Genomic DNA, 19,843 nt, shown 5'->3' on the forward strand with positions numbered 1-19,843 from the left:
CAACACATCTGCTGTGCCTTGGAAGAATAAAAGACTCTAATGAGTTGTGATTGGCCTTTTCACTCTCCTTCATAAGTCATTATATTATTTTATCACTAATACTTACATTTTTGTTTGATTAACTGTGATTAATTGTTCATGCAGTATTTTCCAATGTAACAGGCATTTTAAAGATTTATGGATCTGACTACTTCTTCCTAAAGCAAGCAAAAAAGAGACATTAACATTATTTTAAAGCTTTTATAAGACATCTTATAAACTGAAAACACATTCAACTTCATACATGAGCTTTAGGTCATACTTCCACTGGACAATTGATTGTGCAAATGCTGTGCTGTGTAAAGAAATTGCATTCAAGATTTTGTGAGGATGCTCATCAAGTGTCTGCCTGAACTTATAGCTACACCCAGCAGGTAGCTGTACATTATTATCAGTGAGTAAAAACTAGAAATATTTTTTAAAATATACTTCCCTCAGTTCTCCCAAACATGCAGGTTGTGCTTGACGTGTGCTATAGAAAGCACATTAACCAACTCTTACAAGGCCACATCAAAGAGTGCACCTGCACTAAGGATACACTTAAACTACTCGATAAGTAGATATGACATTCATTTTCTCAAATCTATATAAAACTGGTTGCTTCGTATTGTGTAAAAGGTTTACAAAGGCATGTCTGCTTAGCCAGCGTGTGGGCAAGATGGTGTAGGTAGGATGGTGTAGTGAGGAGAAAGGCGGTGAGCTCCATGCGTCGTTTTCAAATAATAATAATAAAAAAATCCCCTTAGACAACACAGAAGGTGTTAGAAAAAAACAAGGAATGATTCACAGAATGCAGCATGTGTAAAGTGGATAGAAAGTAATAGCACTTCAACACAGTCATAGAGATTATTAAGGCTTCCCTTTACAGGCCACAAAACCATCTACTCATACATAGAGTATGTACTTCCAAACATAAAATAAATATCTGTTAGAATGCAGAATTGTTCATTAATAACAATGAGCTGGTAGATAAAGACTTCTTGGAGAGCTTACTCAGCACTGTAGTAATGTTGCCTCTATGTGGCACACTGGATTCACTTTGGCCTCCGACGATCATTATTCAGGTTCGCACTTGGAATTTTCCTGCTTTAGTCACATATTTGACCCCTTTAAATGGCTTGTACTTCTCCCCATACATGTCAAGACGACTCACTTTGACACCTGTAAAAATACAGTCAATAACATTAACTTGGGGCAACAACCTCAACATAAATGCATGAAGATGGAGAGTGAGAATCACCTGATATGGCCAACTGCTGTATCTTCAGGTCAATGTTGAGTGAGGGGTTCTCTTCAGGTTTAGGGACTCCTGACGGCATACTCAGACTGCCTCGCAGGTTGGGAAGTTTTTGGGGGTTAAGTTTCCCAATGTCCCACACCAATACCTACCAAAACAAACGTTTGTATGGGTTATGTAGTTTAACTATGTTTTACTGCACCAGTAGGCATTGACATCTTGAAAGTCTCTGTACAAAAAAGTCTAGCACAGCAGTAGTTCATCTAAAATGGTTGACTGGTCCATGAGAGGGCCATAGCTAATTCATTGGTTACCTTGGTAGCGAGGTCGTAGGTGTAGTTTCCCTGTGTGGCTGTGAGGTTGACACTTAGCACAGCTTTAGGCATGTGGATAGTGACCATGAGTCCTTCCACTGTCTTCCCCATGGTCTGTTTGGGTCCAATGGTGATTTCCAAACGACCACAAGAGCCCGTCTCAAAGAAACTGATGTTCTGCTTGACGTACACAGGGATGGCTACAAGACTGAGAAAGAAAACAGACATGACAGACTACAAGTGCAGACAACCCCCGTAACCTTTCATCTTCAACGAATCTCAAGAGAATATCAGGACAAAGGCTAATAAGATAACATGTTTACACCACAATATATTCATTTGTAGGATACACTTGCTAATTACATGCAGCCACGCTGCAGGGTGAATATATGGTACAATATGCCTTTGCTTACTTTTGAGAGCTGACATGATATGTCATGAGTGTGAAGTTTCCATCTGGTGGGATGAAAGACAGGACACGCTCTGACTCCCAGCGCTTAAATCTCACACAAGGGTGGAAGCTCACATCATCGAGGAGACGAGGATTCTGTAATCATAAATAACTGTGTGAAGTAAATTTACATGTGAAATAACCATATAAGCAAGCACACACAAAAAAGCAAAGTGGAACCCACCATGAAAGACAAAGTCAGGTCAGGCATCCCACTGAGCCTTACACAGGCTTCAATTGCACCCTGAATCTCTGCAAATACTGTTGTGCCTGGATACAACAACAATAAAAATAATAAAGAATAGAAACTTCTAACATTTCTGAATGTAATGCTGATCAAACAATTGGTTGTTTTTACCTGATTTGTCCAGAATGGCATCGATTTCCTCTATCACGTCAAAATAAGCCTCATTATTGGTGTATTTAACACCAGCCCGTCTCCATGGGATATTAGACAGTTGACCTGTGGGCAGCATATCTCCAACGTTACTACCTCCTGGAAAGCACACAAAGACAAAAGGGTTAACGTTCACATTAATGTTACAGTTTCTGGTTTTAATACCAGGATGACCTCACGTTACCAGTGAGCGTATTGACAACTGATCGCAGGATGGTGGGAGGCCTAATCATCTCTTTTAGGACGTTTGACTCCGTTGCTAGCGGAAACCCGTTGTCCAGCATCTCCTCCAACAGCTCATAAACAGTCACCACATTGTCCTTGATCACTCCCTCTGAGCATTCTCCAAAGTAGTCCTGAAAAGATTAAATGTGCACCAAGTGTGTTAGATTTGTTCTTTCTGCATTCATATAGTTCTATCCAGTTTTACCAGGATGCTCAAATGATCCTGTAAGAGGCACTGTCACAACAGAAATCAAACCACACCTGAAATGTGTCTGCCACTCTGTGCAGGAACTCAATAACAAAGAGTGGAGGGACTTCCGTCTGGATGACAGAGAGGAAGAAGAGCTTGCCCCTGTACACGGTGATGAGATAGTGATGAGGAGTCTGCAGCACAGGTGGCACATTCTCTGGGTCCACTGCCTTCTCCTTTGCCTCGAAAAAATAGTCACACACACTCCGGCTGATAACACTCTTCCAGTGTTTCTCCAGGAAGATGTCTCCCGAGTGATTAATCAAGAACAGGCTGTGGATCATCTCAGCTGCAACAATGAAGTAGTTGTTGTTAGTCATAATACTCTGTGTTATTGAGGAAGAGCCAGACAGATTAAATCAGAAAGTTTTAAAAACAATCTTGAAACTCCTAACCCATATTGTATTGTGCACAAACTAAGACAAAAAAAGTGAATACATAATTCAGTCTTAATATTTATGTATTCAATCTGTCAAACTTTAATCACGGGTAACTGCCGCTGGCGAGCAATCTGACACCGATAATTTCGGACAGCTACATTTTCTATCTACATTGACAGTACAGATAAAATAAAGTTGATCATGAGGGCCATCACAGCCTACCTCATGCTCAAAATATGAGACAATGCGAAGAAAGCTTCAAATGTTAAAAGTTTTACCTGCTAACTTCAGTTCACCGTGCCAACAATTCTACTTGGTGCCAATATGGCAGAGCTGTCAGAGCTGCTGAGGAGACGCCTGCAGAGCTATGTACACGTAAACACAACAAAGTCACATTTACAGGTCCACACATACGCGGAATACGACTGGCATGATATTGGTGGCGTACTCATATATGTTTTGTCTAATTTAATCATCAACCAATGAAATTGTTACCACGATTAATACTTTCACAACAAAGTTTTGGACTTTTTAATCAGGCGACATTTGTGGGCAGCTATACTGCGGCGCTGTTTGTGGGTAGAGGGTTTTTTGACCCTAAGCACAGCCTTGCAGGGTTAGTGCAGACGATCCTTTTCCTCTTCTGGCATGTCACAGCCTACACTGTAACTGTCTTGTTTTGATGTTAAAAATATAAGTTAAGTAAGGCACTAATTGCGTTGTTATTACCTGCCATTTGTTTCTTGTACCTCTAATTAGTCAATAGCCTGTTACTAACTGGGTACTGCTGCTGGGGTGTTGACTTACATGCCTGTGAGTCAACGCTCAGGGGCAACCACCGTGGTAACTGCTAGCCTGACCGCATTTCATACCGGTGCAGTTTGAGGTGAGTGCAACGTGCTTTACCCAGTCAGCCATGGCTTCAGAAGAACCCAAAGCAAAGAAAGCTAAACTTTCAGAGGAGGAGAAGACGGAGTCTCCGACCAAAGAGGCTCCAGCCAAACTAAGGTGACCGGAAGCTTCATAAAGCAACAATAATAATTATAGCAACACTGCAGGTTGCGAGGGAACGGAACGCGTCCTCTGTGTTGTATGCTAGTGTGTGCCTGTCAAAATATGGATTTACTATGTTTACCTAAGTGAGGAATGCATTAAAAAGTGCAGCTGTAAGTGTTCTTGCCAGCGTTAAATGTGTTTCAACAGCACTATTAGCTGGATGAGGGGGGTCGCAGCGTGTAATAGTCGGTGCAAAGTCCCTTTGATCTGGTTATCTTTTAACACCTAGCAAGCTGTTAGCTACCAGGCACTCCTGCTGTTAAATAAGGTCCTCTGCAAGCTTTGGGTTCATGTTGGTGTGCCAGTACCTAATATAAGTTCAACGTGACCAACCACCTGCCACCGTGCAAAGAAAGGAAAATAAATAAATAAAAGCGCTTGGACCGGTCTGGGCACGCTGTGCATGCAGTGCCGGGGATTGCTTTGCTGCTTGGTATAGCATCAGAGCCACGCTGTACCAGCTCCACAAACAATGAATTGCAGAGAAGTCACGTGGTGTTGTGATGTTGTTGATGCCTTTTTTTCGTTGTCTCTGAAGTTATTCATCTCAGCTGTAGCTTGCTGTTTTCAGTCAGTCACCAACACGCTTCTCACGGTGTAAATTACCTTTAGATGCGTGAGTGGGTGAAATGTAGGGGTGGGCGAATCGATCTAAATATCGATAGTATCGATACCAAAGTTAGGATCAGTAATTACTCGATACTAGCCTGATGAGATCGATATTTCTGTGGAGGTTTCTCTTAATACCTTCAGCAGCTTTACTCGTATTTACTCGCGGTGCAGACAGCGCTCCTCTCTCTCTCTGCTCAGTGCGCAGGCACCCCCGCCCCTCTCCTCCTTCTCCACTCTGCCGGAGAAGACGGAGCTCCTGATTGGCTGTAAACTAGCATCATGGAGATGGCAGAGAGGAAGAGGAGCGCTGTTTAGAGTTATTTCACAGCGACAGACGAGAAGAAGAAACTGCTACTGTGAGGTGTGCAGGGAAGCGACCTGCCACTGTGGAAACACAACTGATTTACACAAACATAAAGCAGCAGAGCCGAAAGACCTCGAGCTGCAGAGTAAACAGAGGGAGGAGGAAGAGGCAGATCCCCAAACATGAACCAGAGACAGTGGTCACTGTCAAAGGCTTTACTGCAAAACACAGGTAGATGATTTAAAAAAGTGAAGGTTTAGATTGAGTAATCTGCAGCATGAATTAATGGTGTCTTTCTGAGTGCTGTGATAAGACATGCAATTTTAGCAGAATGACTGAACAGTCATCATATCACCAGCTGAAATAAATCTCGTTTTTCTCAAATTCCAAAATATATCTAATAATGTAATTATATAAGTTTTTATAATGATATGTATTTCAGTATGATTAATATAATTATGCTTTGGTGATAACTGTTGAAGGATCTTTATTCTTCATATTTAGGCTCCATGCAGATAGGTGTTAAACCTTTATAAAAGTATCTTAGTCATGTTTCACCTACATGATTCACAAAGAGCCATGGTTATCACAAGGAGCATTGCTGACATGATTGTGAAGTTAAAATTTCAAACTTATACAGTTCTGCACTTTTGTTTGCAGCTTGATTTACTTAACAAATGTTTCTTGTGTATTATTATTCTGCTAATCACGATAATCTATTTAAAGGCAAAAAAATAAATATTTATGATCATGAAATTTCAAAGTAAAAGTATCGGTATCGGTATTGGTATCGGCGATACTGGCCCTGTATTTACTTGGTATCGGCCCACCCCTAGTGAAATGAGGTAAAACAACACTATTCAGAGGGAGGCTGTGCTGACCCTCCCTCCTTCAGATGTACCCAATCAGTCAGACCGGAGTAGGAGGAGCTGTGGTTGCAGGGGAAAATCGATCTTCTCCCATGCTCAGCAGCTGAAATTGTCAAGTTTTTGAATGCTTGGCTTTTTACTGAGCCGGTTTTAGGCTGCTCAACAGGTCTGTCACTGTCTACACACAGAGGGGACACCATGTCTGCTGCAAGGTAAGAGCACTGACATATGGAGAGCTGGTCTAAAGGCAGGAATGAATGGGTTCTGCTTCAGTGTAATTGTCTGCACATGACCAGTAATCATCTGACTCCATAAGTAAAGATGTTTATGTTTTTAGGAGATAATGGTAAGGGTGTGGCAGCTGCTGGCGAGGTGCATCTTCTGATTGTCTTTCTTTGTAGCTCAAGTGTGTCCCCATTTGGTAATTGCGGCTTCCTCCCTCTTTGCTCCTTTTTCATTAAGGCTGTTCCATGTTCATTCTTCTTGCTGCATTAAATCTTGACCTCAGGCAGGTGGAGAAGGAAATGCTTTTCTGGAGAATATAGGTAGCATATGTTCACGTGGAGGTAGCATATGTCATGGGCTGCGTTCAAAGACTCGTTCCATCTGGAGTTTTCCCAAAAACGCAGACATCAAGGACGTGCACACAGGTGCAAAAACAACACGTTTGAGGGCACGTCTTCCTAATATGTTGCAACAGTACACATAATTCAGTTACAGATCTGACACTGGTTGGTTACTGGTTGTTGATGTGTAACCGGTACCAGTGAGAGTATTACGTAGAGAGACGGTTTTGTCTCATTTTGTGGCATCACAAGACTATCATGTACTCTCTTATCAGTCTATCAAGCCCTGTGCTTTGTGTCCTCTAAAAAAAGAAGCACATGCACTACTCTTGATGTTTCCTTGCAGTATGGAGTCATAACATGATTACATGCATGACTGTCATAATCTTCCCCACACAAACCATGTTTGTCTGCTTTTGTAATATTTGCCCATGAGTCATGCATTTTCTGTCTCTCTTTTTTAGTGTTTCTAGTTTCTGTTTGAATTGAAGAAGTCATGTGATTAAAGTCACATGAAACAGGAACTACAGGTTTTGAGTGTTAAACGTTGGGATTAAAGATGCAGCTTCAACCTCAAACATGAATTGTGCTTTGAATTTTGCTAAAACAAGGGCAGTGTGACTTTTTTGTGAATCAGCCAAACGGTGTAAAGCTTTAAAATTCCAGTCCAACTGAATTAACATTCCAGGCCAACTGAATTAAGAACAAGCTTCGTAGAGTAAAGACAAATCCTCACTCTTCCTGCCAGAGCTGTGCATGTAAGAGTGTAATTAATTATAGTAAAATATATGTTTTTGTTTTATGTTTCAGCCCTAATTCACTCTTTGGGATGGGAAACCCCTTACTGGACATAAGTGCTGTTGTGGACAAAGACTTCTTGGACAAGTAAGTTACAGGACTGAAGCAATGAAGCACAGTAGTCATGGTAATAGCTGGGTCATAATGAATGATAATAAAATACAGAAAACTTAATCACACATAGTCAACTCTTGAACAGCTGCTTTATTGTGTTAAAAATTAACAGTAACTCTAATAGTACATAGGAGTCCTTATCCACAATGTCACAGTGGCTAGATGAAATGTAGACAGTCAGCATCAGTGAGGTTACACCACTGTCTCTCTGTCTGTACCAGAAAGATTTATTTCTGTAATTTGATCAATAGCAAAAGAAGATAATGGTGATAAGAGAGAGCAGAGTGCAGGAAACAGCAGAGCAGTCAAATAGTGAGCATCAGTATAACTGCATGCACAGCAGATGTATATACTGTAAAAAATAATGGCCTCTGTTAATGTATTTAAATCCCTTTTAGCAAAGTCTGGAAGACTAAGGTTATTGCTCAACCACAGGGACGGACAGAGCAGGAGCAGGAGCACTTGTGTCTGTCTGTGTGCTGTTGCACTAAGTTGACCAGGGCAAAGGGCTGCTTTGGGTTGTAGCTCTGTGTTCACTAAACTCTTGCATAAACTCCTGGATTAGAGTTAAACCAGCCAACCACAGTGCTAATTCAATCCCACATAAAATAAAGTAGGACTGAAACTGCACTTTAATCCCCAGCCTCCCGTTGTCTTTTGAGGAAACTACATTCTGTTCTGCGTTATATTTCAATATTTTGATTACAGTGGTCCTGGGTGTTATTGTGTGTTTGACTGAGTTTATAGCACTTGTTCCTTATTACTTATTACAGAAACTGATGCCTCTCTTTCTTTAACTACCTGCAGGTACACTCTGAAACCCAATGACCAGATCCTGGCTGAGGACAAACACAAAGCACTGTTCGTACCTTCTCTCTTGCATCACTTTCTGTGGAATTGTGGCATATCTCTTACCTAATCTTTTACCAGCATTTGTATTCTGTGCTAGAAGAAAAGTAATACATCTGAATTCATGCACAAGTTTGTGCCTCTTCATTCTGGAGCTGGCCAGTCCAAACAGGCGCACATCAGGAGTCAGCATGGTTGACCTCTGTTCCTTTAAAAACGGCCAATGGCAGAGCAGCAGAGCCAGTACAGTGAGACGGTCTCAGCCAATAGCAAACCAGGACAGTCCACCTCCCAGTTCCTCTGAGACAAGAGCCAGAAAGAAAACATTTAACAAGAGCAGATAAGATGGTCATATGTGCCTGTGTGTTTATACTGTGGCTGACTTATATGAACTTATGTAAGGGAAGATTTGCACTTAACATTAGAGTTTTTCCAGAGGTCCGTCAATCATTGCTCTCAGTAGTTATCATGAAGGAGCAAGTCCACACACGTTTAACCTGCCAGGCTTTCTCTGTTTATTTTCCTGAGGCACTTCTATTGTGCTTCCCTGTGCTGAATATACCTAATAGTACACAATGCACTGTAACAGGGAGATAATTTCCACCCTTACTAGATTTTTCTTCCCCATCTCCCTGAAGACTTCCCCTCTGCAACCTCTGGCTCAGTCTCAGGACCTTCAGCAGCAGTAGCCCCGCTATTCCAATGACATATTTAAACACTCTGTCACATAAACCGGTGTGTAGGTTGATGGGACGGGGCTATTTTTAGGCAGAATATTGTGGCAATATGAGGATGCTCTTGCTCAAAGCAGAAACAGCAGAGCGCGGCTTCAGTCACTCTCTTATGTAACAGTAAATGGTTCAGCGAGTGTAGTCTGTGGTCAGCCATGCATGTATTTTATACTTTAACTGGGAAGAATAACAGGCTGCTATCTGCAGAGAGTGCGGTCTGACACTAGATGAGGTTACTGGCTGTCACGTTGCTTCACAGATGTGTACACAAAAGCAGCACTATGACAAAAATGTAATAACTACTCTCCCTGTAAAGATGTTTTATGTGATATTATTAATGTATACATCGGAAACATAATAATGAGACTTAAAGGGACAGTTCAACCTTTTGATTAATTTGCTTATTTGCTCTCTTTCTGAGCTTTGAAGGAGATGGTGGGAATCACACGTCTGTCCATTAAATATTAAACTGAGGCTAGTTTAGCATACAGTTATGCAAGAATAATTATGCCATAATTAATGCTTTGAGTATGCAATTGTTCTTAATTTACATGTCTGTCTCTAGATTTGAAGAGCTGGTGAAGAAGTTCAAAGTTGAGTACCACGCTGGAGGAGCCACACAGAACTCCATAAAGATTGCACAGGTCAGACATGTGCACACAAATGTGCTCATTAAAATGATACGCCATTATTGATCTTGCTCTTGTTGTCTGTAGTGGATGATACAAGACCCTCATAACGTGGGCACATTCTTTGGCTGCATTGGCAAAGACAAGTTTGGAGAGATCCTGAAGCAAAAGGCTAAGGAGGCCCACATCAATGCTCAGTACTACGAGCAGGAGGAAGAGCCCACAGGGACATGTGCAGCGTGCATCACTGGTGACAACAGGTGGCTGATTAAAAAGACAAATCAAATGTTAAGTCATCTTATAATGTGAACTGACTCTAACTCGCTGCTGTTTTCTCCTCATAGGTCTCTGGTAGCCAACCTAGCTGCTGCTAACTGTTATAAGAAGGATAAACATCTAGACCTGGAAGAGAACTGGGAGCTGGTAGAAAAAGCTAAAGTTTACTATATCGCTGTGAGTTCATTCATCCATTTGTTTTCACAATTATGTTTTGAGTAGTGAATACTCATTTATGATTTTGCATAGTTGCATGTAATAGTCGCCAAACAACATGATTCTGTAGTAGCACACATTTGACAAAGCATCCTGTGGCTATTCAGGCCGGTATCAGCTGGTTGCAGTCTTCAAGCTCACCACTAGATGTGGCTAATGCCCACGCGCTTCTGTTTTCCTTACAAAAAGTCATTTTAGCTAACAAGCCACACTCTGTCCTATCATCAATGACTTCAGTAAGCCTCACCCGTTCATTCTGCCTGTAGGCGCTCACACATCAGTGCTTCATTGTCTCACAACACATTTGCAACTCATCTCCAGCCTTCTCTTGTATTCTCTTTTTCTTTTTGTCCATTCATTCACACATGTATGCAAATTATCAGCTGTTTTTTCAGCACAGTGCTGTGAAATGCGTCCAGTATCTAGAATTAAGTTTAAAGATTATAAAGCGAGCCAGTACATTTTTGACACCAGGAAAAAAAATCCAATCATTCTTTAATGAACAGCTTAAAAAATATCAGTGTAAAAGAACTCTCAGTACATCTTAACACCCATCTGTGGCTCTCTGAGGGGGCTTGAAAGACATGCTGGTGCATCTTCACTTCAAGGCCATACTGTACATCAGATATAAACAGCAGAACTCTGTGTTTTTTCTTCCCTCCAGGGTTTCTTCCTGACTGTCTCTTTGGAGTCCATCCTAAAAGTGGCAAAGCACGCCTCTGAAAATAACAAGCTGTTTTGCTTGAACCTCTCTGCACCCTTCATCTGCCAGTTCTTCAAGGATAACCTCATGCAAGTGATGCCCTACGTCGACGTGCTGTTCGGCAATGAGACGGTGAGCCACATTCTCACTCTACATTCTCCTCACACACACCTTAATAATTATCATGTCTTTGAGTTAAACAGTTTTTTTGTGTGTGTTTTTAGGAGGCAGCAGCTTTTGCTAAAGAGCAAGACTTTGAAGTAAGCGGACTGACAGAGTGAAATAACTTTCCCATGTATTGTGTGTTACATCCTCTGCTGGTTGTGTTAATATGTGTTTTGTCTGTAGACCAAGGACATTAAGGAAATTGCCAAGAAAGCCCAGGCACTACCCAAAGTCAACACAAAGAGACAGAGGATCGTGGTTTTGACTCAGGGGAAGGATGACACTGTTATGGCCCTAAGTATGATTTTCCCTTTTTCTTGTTTTTGTGAGCCTGTCTCCTGTAGAGGTTAACTTTTCTTCTTGTGTCTGTCCAGGTGACAAAATTGAGACTTTCCCTGTACTGAAGATCGACCCCAAGGACATTGTGGACACAAACGGTGCAGGGGATGCCTTTGTAGGAGGTACATTTTTCCTGTGTTTTTTATTTGATACCTTTGCTTTTTTTCTTGAATTTTTTAAAATTCTTAACCTGTTGTTTATGATGCAGGTTTTCTGTCCGAGCTTGTCCAGGAAAAAGCTTTGGACCAGTGTGTAAAGGCGGCACACTACGCTGCAAATGTCATCATCAGGCGAGCAGGTTGCACCTTCCCAGATAAACCAGACTTCAACTGAGGACTCCCACAGAACTTTTACTTCAGCCTAACACCTCACTCACCCTGCCGCTGTTTTCTACAGATATGTCCGTCGCTGCTTCTTTCCAAGCACTCGACCTTTTTTTATTTTTTAATCCGTCCACACATAATTTCTTAGTTGATATTTGAGTGCCTCCTGGTGTGTGCTTGTCTCTGTTTCTCCACTTGGGGTCACCAGAGGAACGTGCAGCTAAGAAAAAAGGGAGTTTTTTTTTAAATTTCATCAGAGCGACACTAGCAACATTTTGCATCACGGGATGTATAATCCTGTTTTGTGGGCAGATTTTTTGGGATTGTTTCTAAATGTATTTTGGCTCTGCCACTTCTGAAATCTGGCTGCACAGCCAGCCATCAGACTGCTACTCATGTTGACAGTCTGCTGTTTGTTCCCAAGCACAATAAGAGGACACATGACACACACAAGACTAAAAAATAAAATGGCACCTTCAATGGAGATGTACAATACTGCACTGAAATGTGCAGTATTGTTCTGTTTTATATGTTTAGATTTAATTAAACAGGCCAGTCATGAAGCAAAGTATTTTTAAGTGCAGACTTTTGTGCAACAGCTCTGCCAACTAGGTTAATTAATGTTAAATGTCAGCTTTATATGTCAGTGCTGCTTCGTCTGAGGTATTTGTTGGGGGTTGCATCAAGTAACTAGTGCCTTCTTGTATGTTGTTGTTGTTGTTTGAAAACTTGATGAGCAGAGGTTTACAGAGGTCTGTGCAGAAACACATACAAGCCAGGAACACGTCTGAAAATCATGGGCATTGAAAAGGAAAAGGATAATCTTTCAGGACTACTAACAGTGGGCATTGAAACAGACTTTTCTCTGTTGTCTGTTTACACCTGAATCATTGGAATGCGTTCTTAACAGGTGTATGATGCTCTTTTGAAAGGTGAACTTTCAGCTTTTTGATTTAGATATAATTGAAATGCAATGCATGTTTTAACCTAATTGGACTTGAATATTTTTATTGAGTAAAACATTTTGGAGAAATTGGAGGGGGAAATCATGCATGTAAGTTAAGTAACATGGGGCCAAACACAATAAAACACTGAATGCTTGAACATAAGAACCCTGAATATAAACATACTGTCAACATTTCAAACAGAAAGTAAGCAAGTATTAGTTTTGAAATACTGCCGGGTGTTGGAAACCATTGTATGTGGTCAAACTAAAATAAAGTAATTTGATTTATTGTATGTATTTGTATGCCTAGCTGGTGTTTATTTAAATGTATTATGCCCATTTCTGCAGTGGACTGTTGGTACACTACGTTTGTGTTATAACATCTCCAATTACACAGTAAGATCTAGAAGAATCACATCCATGTTGTTAGTGGGATTATAGGTTTACAGATTTGATTTGAATTTTCTCACTTAGGGCCCCTGGTGGCCAACATTTGACCTGTATGTCTTGGTAGTATCACTAGCTTCTTTAAAACAGGAAGTAATATCAATCAGGAGAGACTAAATGACAAGAAAGTACAAATTTATTTGATTAGCTACAGTAGAATGTGTTTTGGTGTATAGACCCTTATGTGATATTATAAGGGAAGGGGGAAGAAAGGGAGGTGAAGCCGACGGAAATGCATTTCCCCCAGGGTCTGGACATGGTGGTGGTGGTGGAGAGGAGATGGATCAAGGAGAGGATCAGAAGCTGACCTGGCCTGGGCTTCTGACCGGTGGTGCCTGGGGAGGAGGATATGAAAAGAACGCTGCCAGCAGAGAGGACATGTTTTAAATTATACGCTGGAATGGGATTGGCAGCATGAGCGAGGACACAGTCACTGATAGGAGAAGAAAGTGCTTCTACTGATCAGCTCACTAGAACCATAGAAAGGGGAGAGAGAGAGTAGAAGAAGAGATGAGTCATGAGTTTAATGATGCAAAAATCTTAAAAGATGTTTGTATACATTTGATATATCTGGTAAAGGTGACATACTGTATTATCTGCCTTGATCTGGCATCTGTCTTTGTCTCATCCTCTCTTCTAGCAGTGTAATGTCCAAGGCTCTTAGCTGTTTCAGGAAGCCATGATTAGGCAGGATACACCTCCGCTGTCGCACATGCTCAATAGCGTCCACTACAGTCAAACTGTGCTTCATCATCAGATATGCCAAGACCAGGGTGGCTGACCTGCTCCGACCCATCACACAGTGCACCAGCACCTTGTCTGAGAAGGTAAAAATGTATTAGAAACAAGATGTGAAATCATCAAAACACAGGTTTTCTACACATAAACAAAGACTCACTCTGTGGTTGATTGAGGGCCTTGTGGATGAACTGTGCTGCAGGATAGAAGTACTGAGAGATGTTGAAGGTGGGTTTGTCATCAGCTTCTACACCATAGTACTGGATGTCCACATCGCTGTAGTAATCAGCACCAGTCAGCACATTGTTCCACTTCCCCTCCGCTGCATTCAGTACATGTGTGACACCAAGCTCCTTCAGGCCCATCCGCTCCAGTGCTGTTTTTCTGTTTAACACACAGCACATACACACACTATGAAACTGTCCTCATGAACTTTGACAGATTTCAAATGTGTGCATCTTAGTATCTAAGGTCTCTGCCTTGACTCACTCATCCCCGATGTAAATACAAGGCCAGACTTGGTTGACGTGTGCATATTGGGCAGAGGCGCCGGTCCAAAACATCTGCTCCAGATCTAATGTTCCTGGAGTGATGTAATCACTGTCTGGGTCCACCTGCACTGCTGCATAGGGGTTCCTGCCTCTGGACTTCACCACAGATGTTGACATGACTCACCTCTGCAGTCCAGATAACACACACAGAGTAGTAGCAGGGGATGATGTACCCTGCAATGCAACAGTGAGTGTAATTGTTTAATGTCATGATCTGGGCAATGTTCACACAACTAGAGGTAACATTAATGACTTAATAAACATGTATGTTATATGTTTTAAATAAATATGTTTGAATAATGTGTATTTGATAGACAAACATATTAATTTATCTGAGCTGTTTGTTGACACACTCATCAGCTTTACAAGCTAATGTGTTTGTTATTTTGGTCTGAGCTAAGCTGATAAAACATTAGATGTCTGGTTTTCTGTTGGCTGCTAAGCAATTGTATAAAATACAAAGAATGGTAGGAAGAAATGACATACCTCTTTATAATCCGTCAGTAATTGAGCAGGATCACTGGCCTCAGCTTCCCTCAGTGGACGTGTGGTAACTCTGTGTGTTTGTGTGTCTGTGTGTGTGAACAGACGCTTCCCTCTGCAGGAAGTGTAAAGACTGAAATACAGATCTGAAATGGTAACTGCTCTCTCAGGCTGTGTTTAAGATGATATTTTTAGGCAGCCAGGCTGAAACACCTGACCTCTACGACATGACACACACACACACACACACACACACACACACACACACAGATGCTTCCTCAGAGCCTTTATAATGTAGTCTGAGCCTTTTAATTATAGCAGTAATTACCTTCCTCTTATCAATATGGTGAAGAAACATGCTAAAAAATGATACATGATTTTGCAGAAAGCAGAAGAAGTTGAGTTTGAGTGGCCTGCTGCCTTGTTGCCTTTGTAAGAATGTCACTGAGGAGCGGACAGGTGTGAGAGCATTTGTCAGTGCTGAGTTATTTCTGGGGACACAAGCGTTGAAGCATTCAGTTGTTTGTATTTTACTTAAAGCAATAAGCTCCCAGACTTTGCACGTATAGCTCGTTACAAAGTGTTACAGATTACATTTTTCCTAATAGAGAAGATGTGTCACATTTAACAGGTGTCATTTAACAGGAGAGAGACTGGTGGCATGCTCCTCTTCAGAGATCTGTCTGCTCTGTGGATCGAGGCTCAGCTCCAGCTGTCTGAGCTGCTCCAGAAATCCAGAGTTAGGTCCAATGTCTCGGTTCAGACGCACAGCAGTGATGGCTTCCACTAACGACAGGCCCTGGCAGATCATCAGATACGCTAAAACCAGTGCTCCAGAGCGGCTGACACCCATGGCACAGTGAACAAACACCTTCCCTGAAATACACTTGAGTCAGTACATTTAACACGTATACTGTGGGAGTTTTAATTGAAATAATTCAGCACTGTATTCACCCTCTTTCTTCAGAGCGCTGTCTATGAACTGCGCAGCAGAGCTGAAGAAAGGTTGGAGGTTAAACTCTGGATGGTCTGCAGCTTCAACACCCAGGTATTCCACTTGAAGATCACTGTAGAACTGCAGACCTGTGTTGATCCTGTGTCGACCTGCGGCAGCGTTCAGTATGTGAGTCACACCCAGAGATGAAAGTGCAGCTTTATCTCGAGCCACAGACCTGCAGACACACACAACTGATGTTTTGGGATATTTTTGCACTGTTGCTTCATGCTGCTGAATGTGATTTTTTTTCAGCTCACACATCTCCAATGTAGAGGTTTGGCCAGACTTGATTGACAGGTGCAACAGGCTTCCTGTTTGTCCAGAGAATGTTCCTCAGCTCTGTTAGTGACAGTGTTTCCTCCTGCTGGGCTAAGTGACCTCTGCAGTAATAAAGATGTGTGTGTGTCTGTCTGTGTCTGATGTTCATGCCTTTGTATGTGTGTGTGTCTGAGTGTCTCTTTACAGTGTTTGGGCCTGATGTCGTCTCCTCCTCTCCCTCTCCAGGCTCATATCGAGGCTGCGGAGCTGCTGCAGGAAACCCGGGTTAGGACAGATGTCCCTGTGTGGCCTGACGGCAGTCACGGCCTCCCGCAGCTTCAGACCCTCAACAATCATCAGGAAGGCCAACACTAATGTTGCAGAGCGGCTCACACCCATCAGACAGTGTACGAACACTCGTCCTGGCACAGAAACACTTGTTACCTTAAGCTTCCTATGAAGCAACTCTCAAACTCTCATGAAGCAATAACTCAAAGTGTGCTGGCTTGCCTCCCATTGCTAATGCAGCTCGGATGTATCGTGCTGTTGGATAGAAGAAAGGACTGAGGATGAAATCTATTGCATCATCAGCCTCCACCCCATAGTAATCCACTTTCATGTCTCTGTAGAAACGTGGGCCAGTGTTGACACAGAAACTGGTGCTGGCCCCGGGGGCGGGGCGTCCATGGGCGGCGTTTAAGATGTGAGTTATGCCCAGGCTGTGGAGAAGGCCTTTGTCACGAGCTGCCACCCTGAAACACAACCACACATTCACTGTAATGTGAGCAATGGATGTGTACGTAGAAGCTTAGAGGTCCAGGTGATGGAGAGGGAACCTACTCGTTACCAATGTAAAGATTAGGCCAGACTTGATTGACATGTCCAGTCGGCTTTCTGTCTGTCAGCAGGACCTCCTGCAGCTCTGAGACAGAGGGAGGGTCATATGGAGGATCCCTGAGAGACATACAGTCCTGAAACACACACACACATGTTGTTTTGTGTTTAAAAGATGAATAGTAAGTCTGTGGCCTAGGGCGTCAGACCCTGAAACTCCCTGGGGCCTGATAAGAAGCAGATTTTCTACAACATGCCAGGAGACATTCCACCGTTTCTTTAGGCAGATCCTGGAAAATGTCTTCTGTGATTTGTGAGATGACTCAACAGACACACAATAACTATTACAAAAGTGTATACACCAACCCATCTGGCTCACAAGAAGGCCAAATCAGTGGGATCTGCAGGCAAGGTGATGCTGCTGATGGACTAATGTACATGGAGAAGGGTGACACGTACACTAATAATAATAATACCCTGAGTAGATCCTCCACTAAAGTACATGTAATGAAGTACATAGAAGTACAGTACAAGTTAAGAAAAATAAAAGTACATCAACTTTGTTCTGAAGTGCTTACAGTACCTTACTTCTGCTGCTTCTCTTCACAATACACAGATGTCAGGAAAACTGCAATGATCCAAACCAACCAGCTTCCTCTCTTAATAGTACGAACTTACCTCACAAACTCTTCTTCCACAATCCCCGCTCTTCCTCCATCTACACGCACACAGTCACTCTCTTACACACACACACAGCCTGTTTCCTTTTTTAACCTTGTAATCAAACACTTATTAGTGACAATCGCACCCTGCAGACTGCATTCAGGCCCTTTAAAAAAAAAAACACGTCTAATCCATATTGACCTGTTTGTTTGTGCCTGAGGTCTCCTTCATACAGACAAACAATGTGCCATCATCCTATGAACCTTAGCATTAGCTCACTTTCCATGATGACTGCAGCAGACTGTCATGTAATACTGTTATGTGTCTGTGTTGCCACCCAGACTGCTGCTCTGTACCTTTAAAAGCTGCAGTGATTTAAAACTGCATTATACATAAGATCTTATTTAAGAAAGGTAATTTTTAATGAGTAAGTAAATTTGGTTTAAAAGTGCACATATTTTTACATGAAAAATAGCAAAACATTCATACATACAATAAATGAATGATAAAATGTTATTATGGCCAAGAAGTTGCATTTACACAGCATGAAAACATGATTGATAACACTGAAATGCTCATATTTACAACAATAAATAAACAAAAACCCACACACATCTACTGTACATTAATAATATAAAATGTAAAATGTCACTCTAGATACTACTAATAAGAGTGTTTGAAGAAGCAGAGAGAAAGAGGTCAGAGAAGAGGACACAACCTCCTTTTTTGTGTCAGCTGTTCGTCCAGTTTAAGTAGGAGGGACAGGAAGTTCCGGTTGGGATAAATGGGTCGTTTTTGGACAACATGCCTCAGAGCATCCCTCAGAGAGAGGTGCTGCCGCAACATCAAGTACGCCAGGACCAGGGTCGCTGATCGACTCACTCCCATGATGCAATGCACCAGCACTTTTCCTGGAAAACATGCAGAGTATGAGTGAGATAGCGACAACAAACATATGGTTTAAATATCGAGTGTCATTTTACCATCTTTGCTCTTCAGGGCTTTGTGTATGAATTCAGCTGCGGATCTGAAGTATTGACTGAGGTCAAAGTGGTTTGAATCCTCTGCTGGGATGCCATAGTAAACGCAAGTGTCTCCGTAAAACCTCTGGTCACCGATGCTGCCCTGCTTGGCGTGAGCTGCATTCAGGACATGAGTGATGCTAAGCTTGTGTAATGTCTTTCTGCTCTGTGCTGCAGCCCTGGACAACACACAAGAAAAAAAAACAGGAAATAAAGAGGAAGGAGTAGCCTCAGTTAGCCTTTAAAGGTGAAATATAAAGTGTTATCATAAGGCTCAGGATGATGCTGTGACACTCACACATTTCCTATGTACAGGCTGGGCCAGACTTCATCCACTGGTGTGAGCTCCAGTGTGCAGGAATCCAAGATGAGCTCCAGTTCTTTAATGAGCACCAGGTCCTGTAGCTGGCTGCTCCCTGACATTCTCCCGGAGACGCAGAGTGCTCCTTCAGCAGACCCCCAGCACTGAGCCTGCTGCCGTCACCACCACAGACCACAACTCAGTGAGAGGCATGAGCAGGTGGCTGTTTGAATGCTGCCTGGATCCAAAATTAGCTCCCTGTGTGCTCAGTGTGTTCTCTCTGACTGGATGCAGTTGTTTAACGTAGCTGTTCCATTGATTGGTCTGGATGCTGATGCCAAACAGCAGGGCGGGAGAGACAGGGCCTCTCACTACAGAGGACACATGAAGAGGACGTAGTTGTGCACTATAGTTTATACAGAGAATAAAACTATTTATAGATTTCAGTGAACTTATAAGCAGCACGGGATGCTCATGTCTTCCTGTGCATCTCATCCACTTGGCGATGTTTCCTACTTTTTTTGACAAAAACTAATCAGAAAAAAATAATGTTTCACCCATTATGATGTCATGATGTTTTTTCCAGTTTAGCCAGCAGATGTCAGTGTGCTTCAAACAGCAGGCTGTGAACCAACATGGCAACATTCATCCAGGGGCACTAATGAGCTACTACAATACTCTGTTTCAGAGAACTTAACAGTTAAAATAATTATTTATATCTGCTTCTATAGGCAGAGAAAGCTCACATTTGATTTTGTTT

The 19,843-nt window shown here is 42.1% G+C and overlaps 5 protein-coding genes across 8 annotated transcripts; 1 reads left to right on the forward strand and 4 right to left on the reverse strand.

Moving 5' to 3' along the window:
• Positions 1–226: 226 nt before the first annotated feature.
• On the reverse strand, positions 227–3,631 carry ap3m1 (adaptor related protein complex 3 subunit mu 1). The gene is made up of 9 exons (XM_028422889.1): positions 3,572–3,631; positions 2,925–3,202; positions 2,623–2,794; positions 2,400–2,537; positions 2,226–2,311; positions 2,004–2,137; positions 1,591–1,798; positions 1,280–1,424; positions 227–1,200 (listed from the first exon to the last, which is right to left on the reverse strand). Exons 2-9 carry the CDS (start codon positions 3,195–3,197, stop codon positions 1,100–1,102), a joined length of 1,257 nt encoding a protein of 418 aa, XP_028278690.1. The 5' UTR covers positions 3,198–3,202; positions 3,572–3,631; the 3' UTR covers positions 227–1,099.
• A 509-nt stretch (positions 3,632–4,140) lies between these two features.
• adka (adenosine kinase a) lies at positions 4,141–13,086 on the forward strand. 2 transcript variants are annotated; one of them, XM_028422894.1, is made up of 11 exons: positions 4,141–4,301; positions 7,511–7,585; positions 8,420–8,473; positions 9,758–9,836; positions 9,909–10,081; positions 10,166–10,274; positions 10,978–11,148; positions 11,241–11,276; positions 11,365–11,479; positions 11,556–11,642; positions 11,729–13,086. In XM_028422894.1, exons 1-11 carry the CDS (start codon positions 4,210–4,212, stop codon positions 11,851–11,853), a joined length of 1,116 nt encoding a protein of 371 aa, XP_028278695.1. In that variant the 5' UTR covers positions 4,141–4,209; the 3' UTR covers positions 11,854–13,086. The 2 variants fall into 2 exon arrangements, with proteins under 2 accessions (XP_028278695.1, XP_028278696.1); XM_028422895.1 differs by lacking the exon at positions 4,141–4,301 and adding an exon at positions 6,174–6,346.
• Positions 13,087–13,354: 268 nt separating this feature from the next.
• LOC114446971 (dual specificity phosphatase DUPD1-like) lies at positions 13,355–15,142 on the reverse strand. Its single transcript, XM_028422896.1, has 5 exons — positions 15,012–15,142; positions 14,464–14,699; positions 14,135–14,358; positions 13,825–14,055; positions 13,355–13,706 (listed from the first exon to the last, which is right to left on the reverse strand). Exons 2-4 carry the CDS (start codon positions 14,640–14,642, stop codon positions 13,829–13,831), a joined length of 630 nt encoding a protein of 209 aa, XP_028278697.1. The 5' UTR covers positions 14,643–14,699; positions 15,012–15,142; the 3' UTR covers positions 13,355–13,706; positions 13,825–13,828.
• Positions 15,143–15,321: 179 nt separating this feature from the next.
• Positions 15,322–18,069, reverse strand: dusp13a (dual specificity phosphatase 13a). 3 transcript variants are annotated; one of them, XM_028422890.1, is made up of 7 exons: positions 17,962–18,069; positions 17,104–17,234; positions 16,774–17,015; positions 16,469–16,685; positions 16,263–16,385; positions 15,963–16,180; positions 15,322–15,884 (listed from the first exon to the last, which is right to left on the reverse strand). In XM_028422890.1, exons 1-7 carry the CDS (start codon positions 17,989–17,991, stop codon positions 15,643–15,645), a joined length of 1,203 nt encoding a protein of 400 aa, XP_028278691.1. In that variant the 5' UTR covers positions 17,992–18,069; the 3' UTR covers positions 15,322–15,642. The 3 variants fall into 3 exon arrangements, with proteins under 3 accessions (XP_028278691.1, XP_028278692.1, XP_028278694.1); XM_028422891.1 differs by lacking the exon at positions 17,962–18,069 and adding an exon at positions 17,776–17,941; XM_028422893.1 differs by lacking the exon at positions 16,263–16,385.
• A 219-nt stretch (positions 18,070–18,288) lies between these two features.
• On the reverse strand, positions 18,289–19,508 carry LOC114447449 (dual specificity protein phosphatase 13-like). The gene is made up of 3 exons (XM_028423716.1): positions 19,081–19,508; positions 18,744–18,961; positions 18,289–18,671 (listed from the first exon to the last, which is right to left on the reverse strand). The coding sequence occupies exons 1-3, from the start codon at positions 19,203–19,205 to the stop codon at positions 18,460–18,462; spliced, it is 555 nt and encodes a 184-aa protein (XP_028279517.1). The 5' UTR covers positions 19,206–19,508; the 3' UTR covers positions 18,289–18,459.
• Positions 19,509–19,843: the final 335 nt, after the last annotated feature.

Source organism: Parambassis ranga, chromosome 15 (assembly GCF_900634625.1).
Source record: "Parambassis ranga chromosome 15, fParRan2.1, whole genome shotgun sequence".
Taxonomy (NCBI): domain Eukaryota; kingdom Metazoa; phylum Chordata; class Actinopteri; family Ambassidae; genus Parambassis; species Parambassis ranga.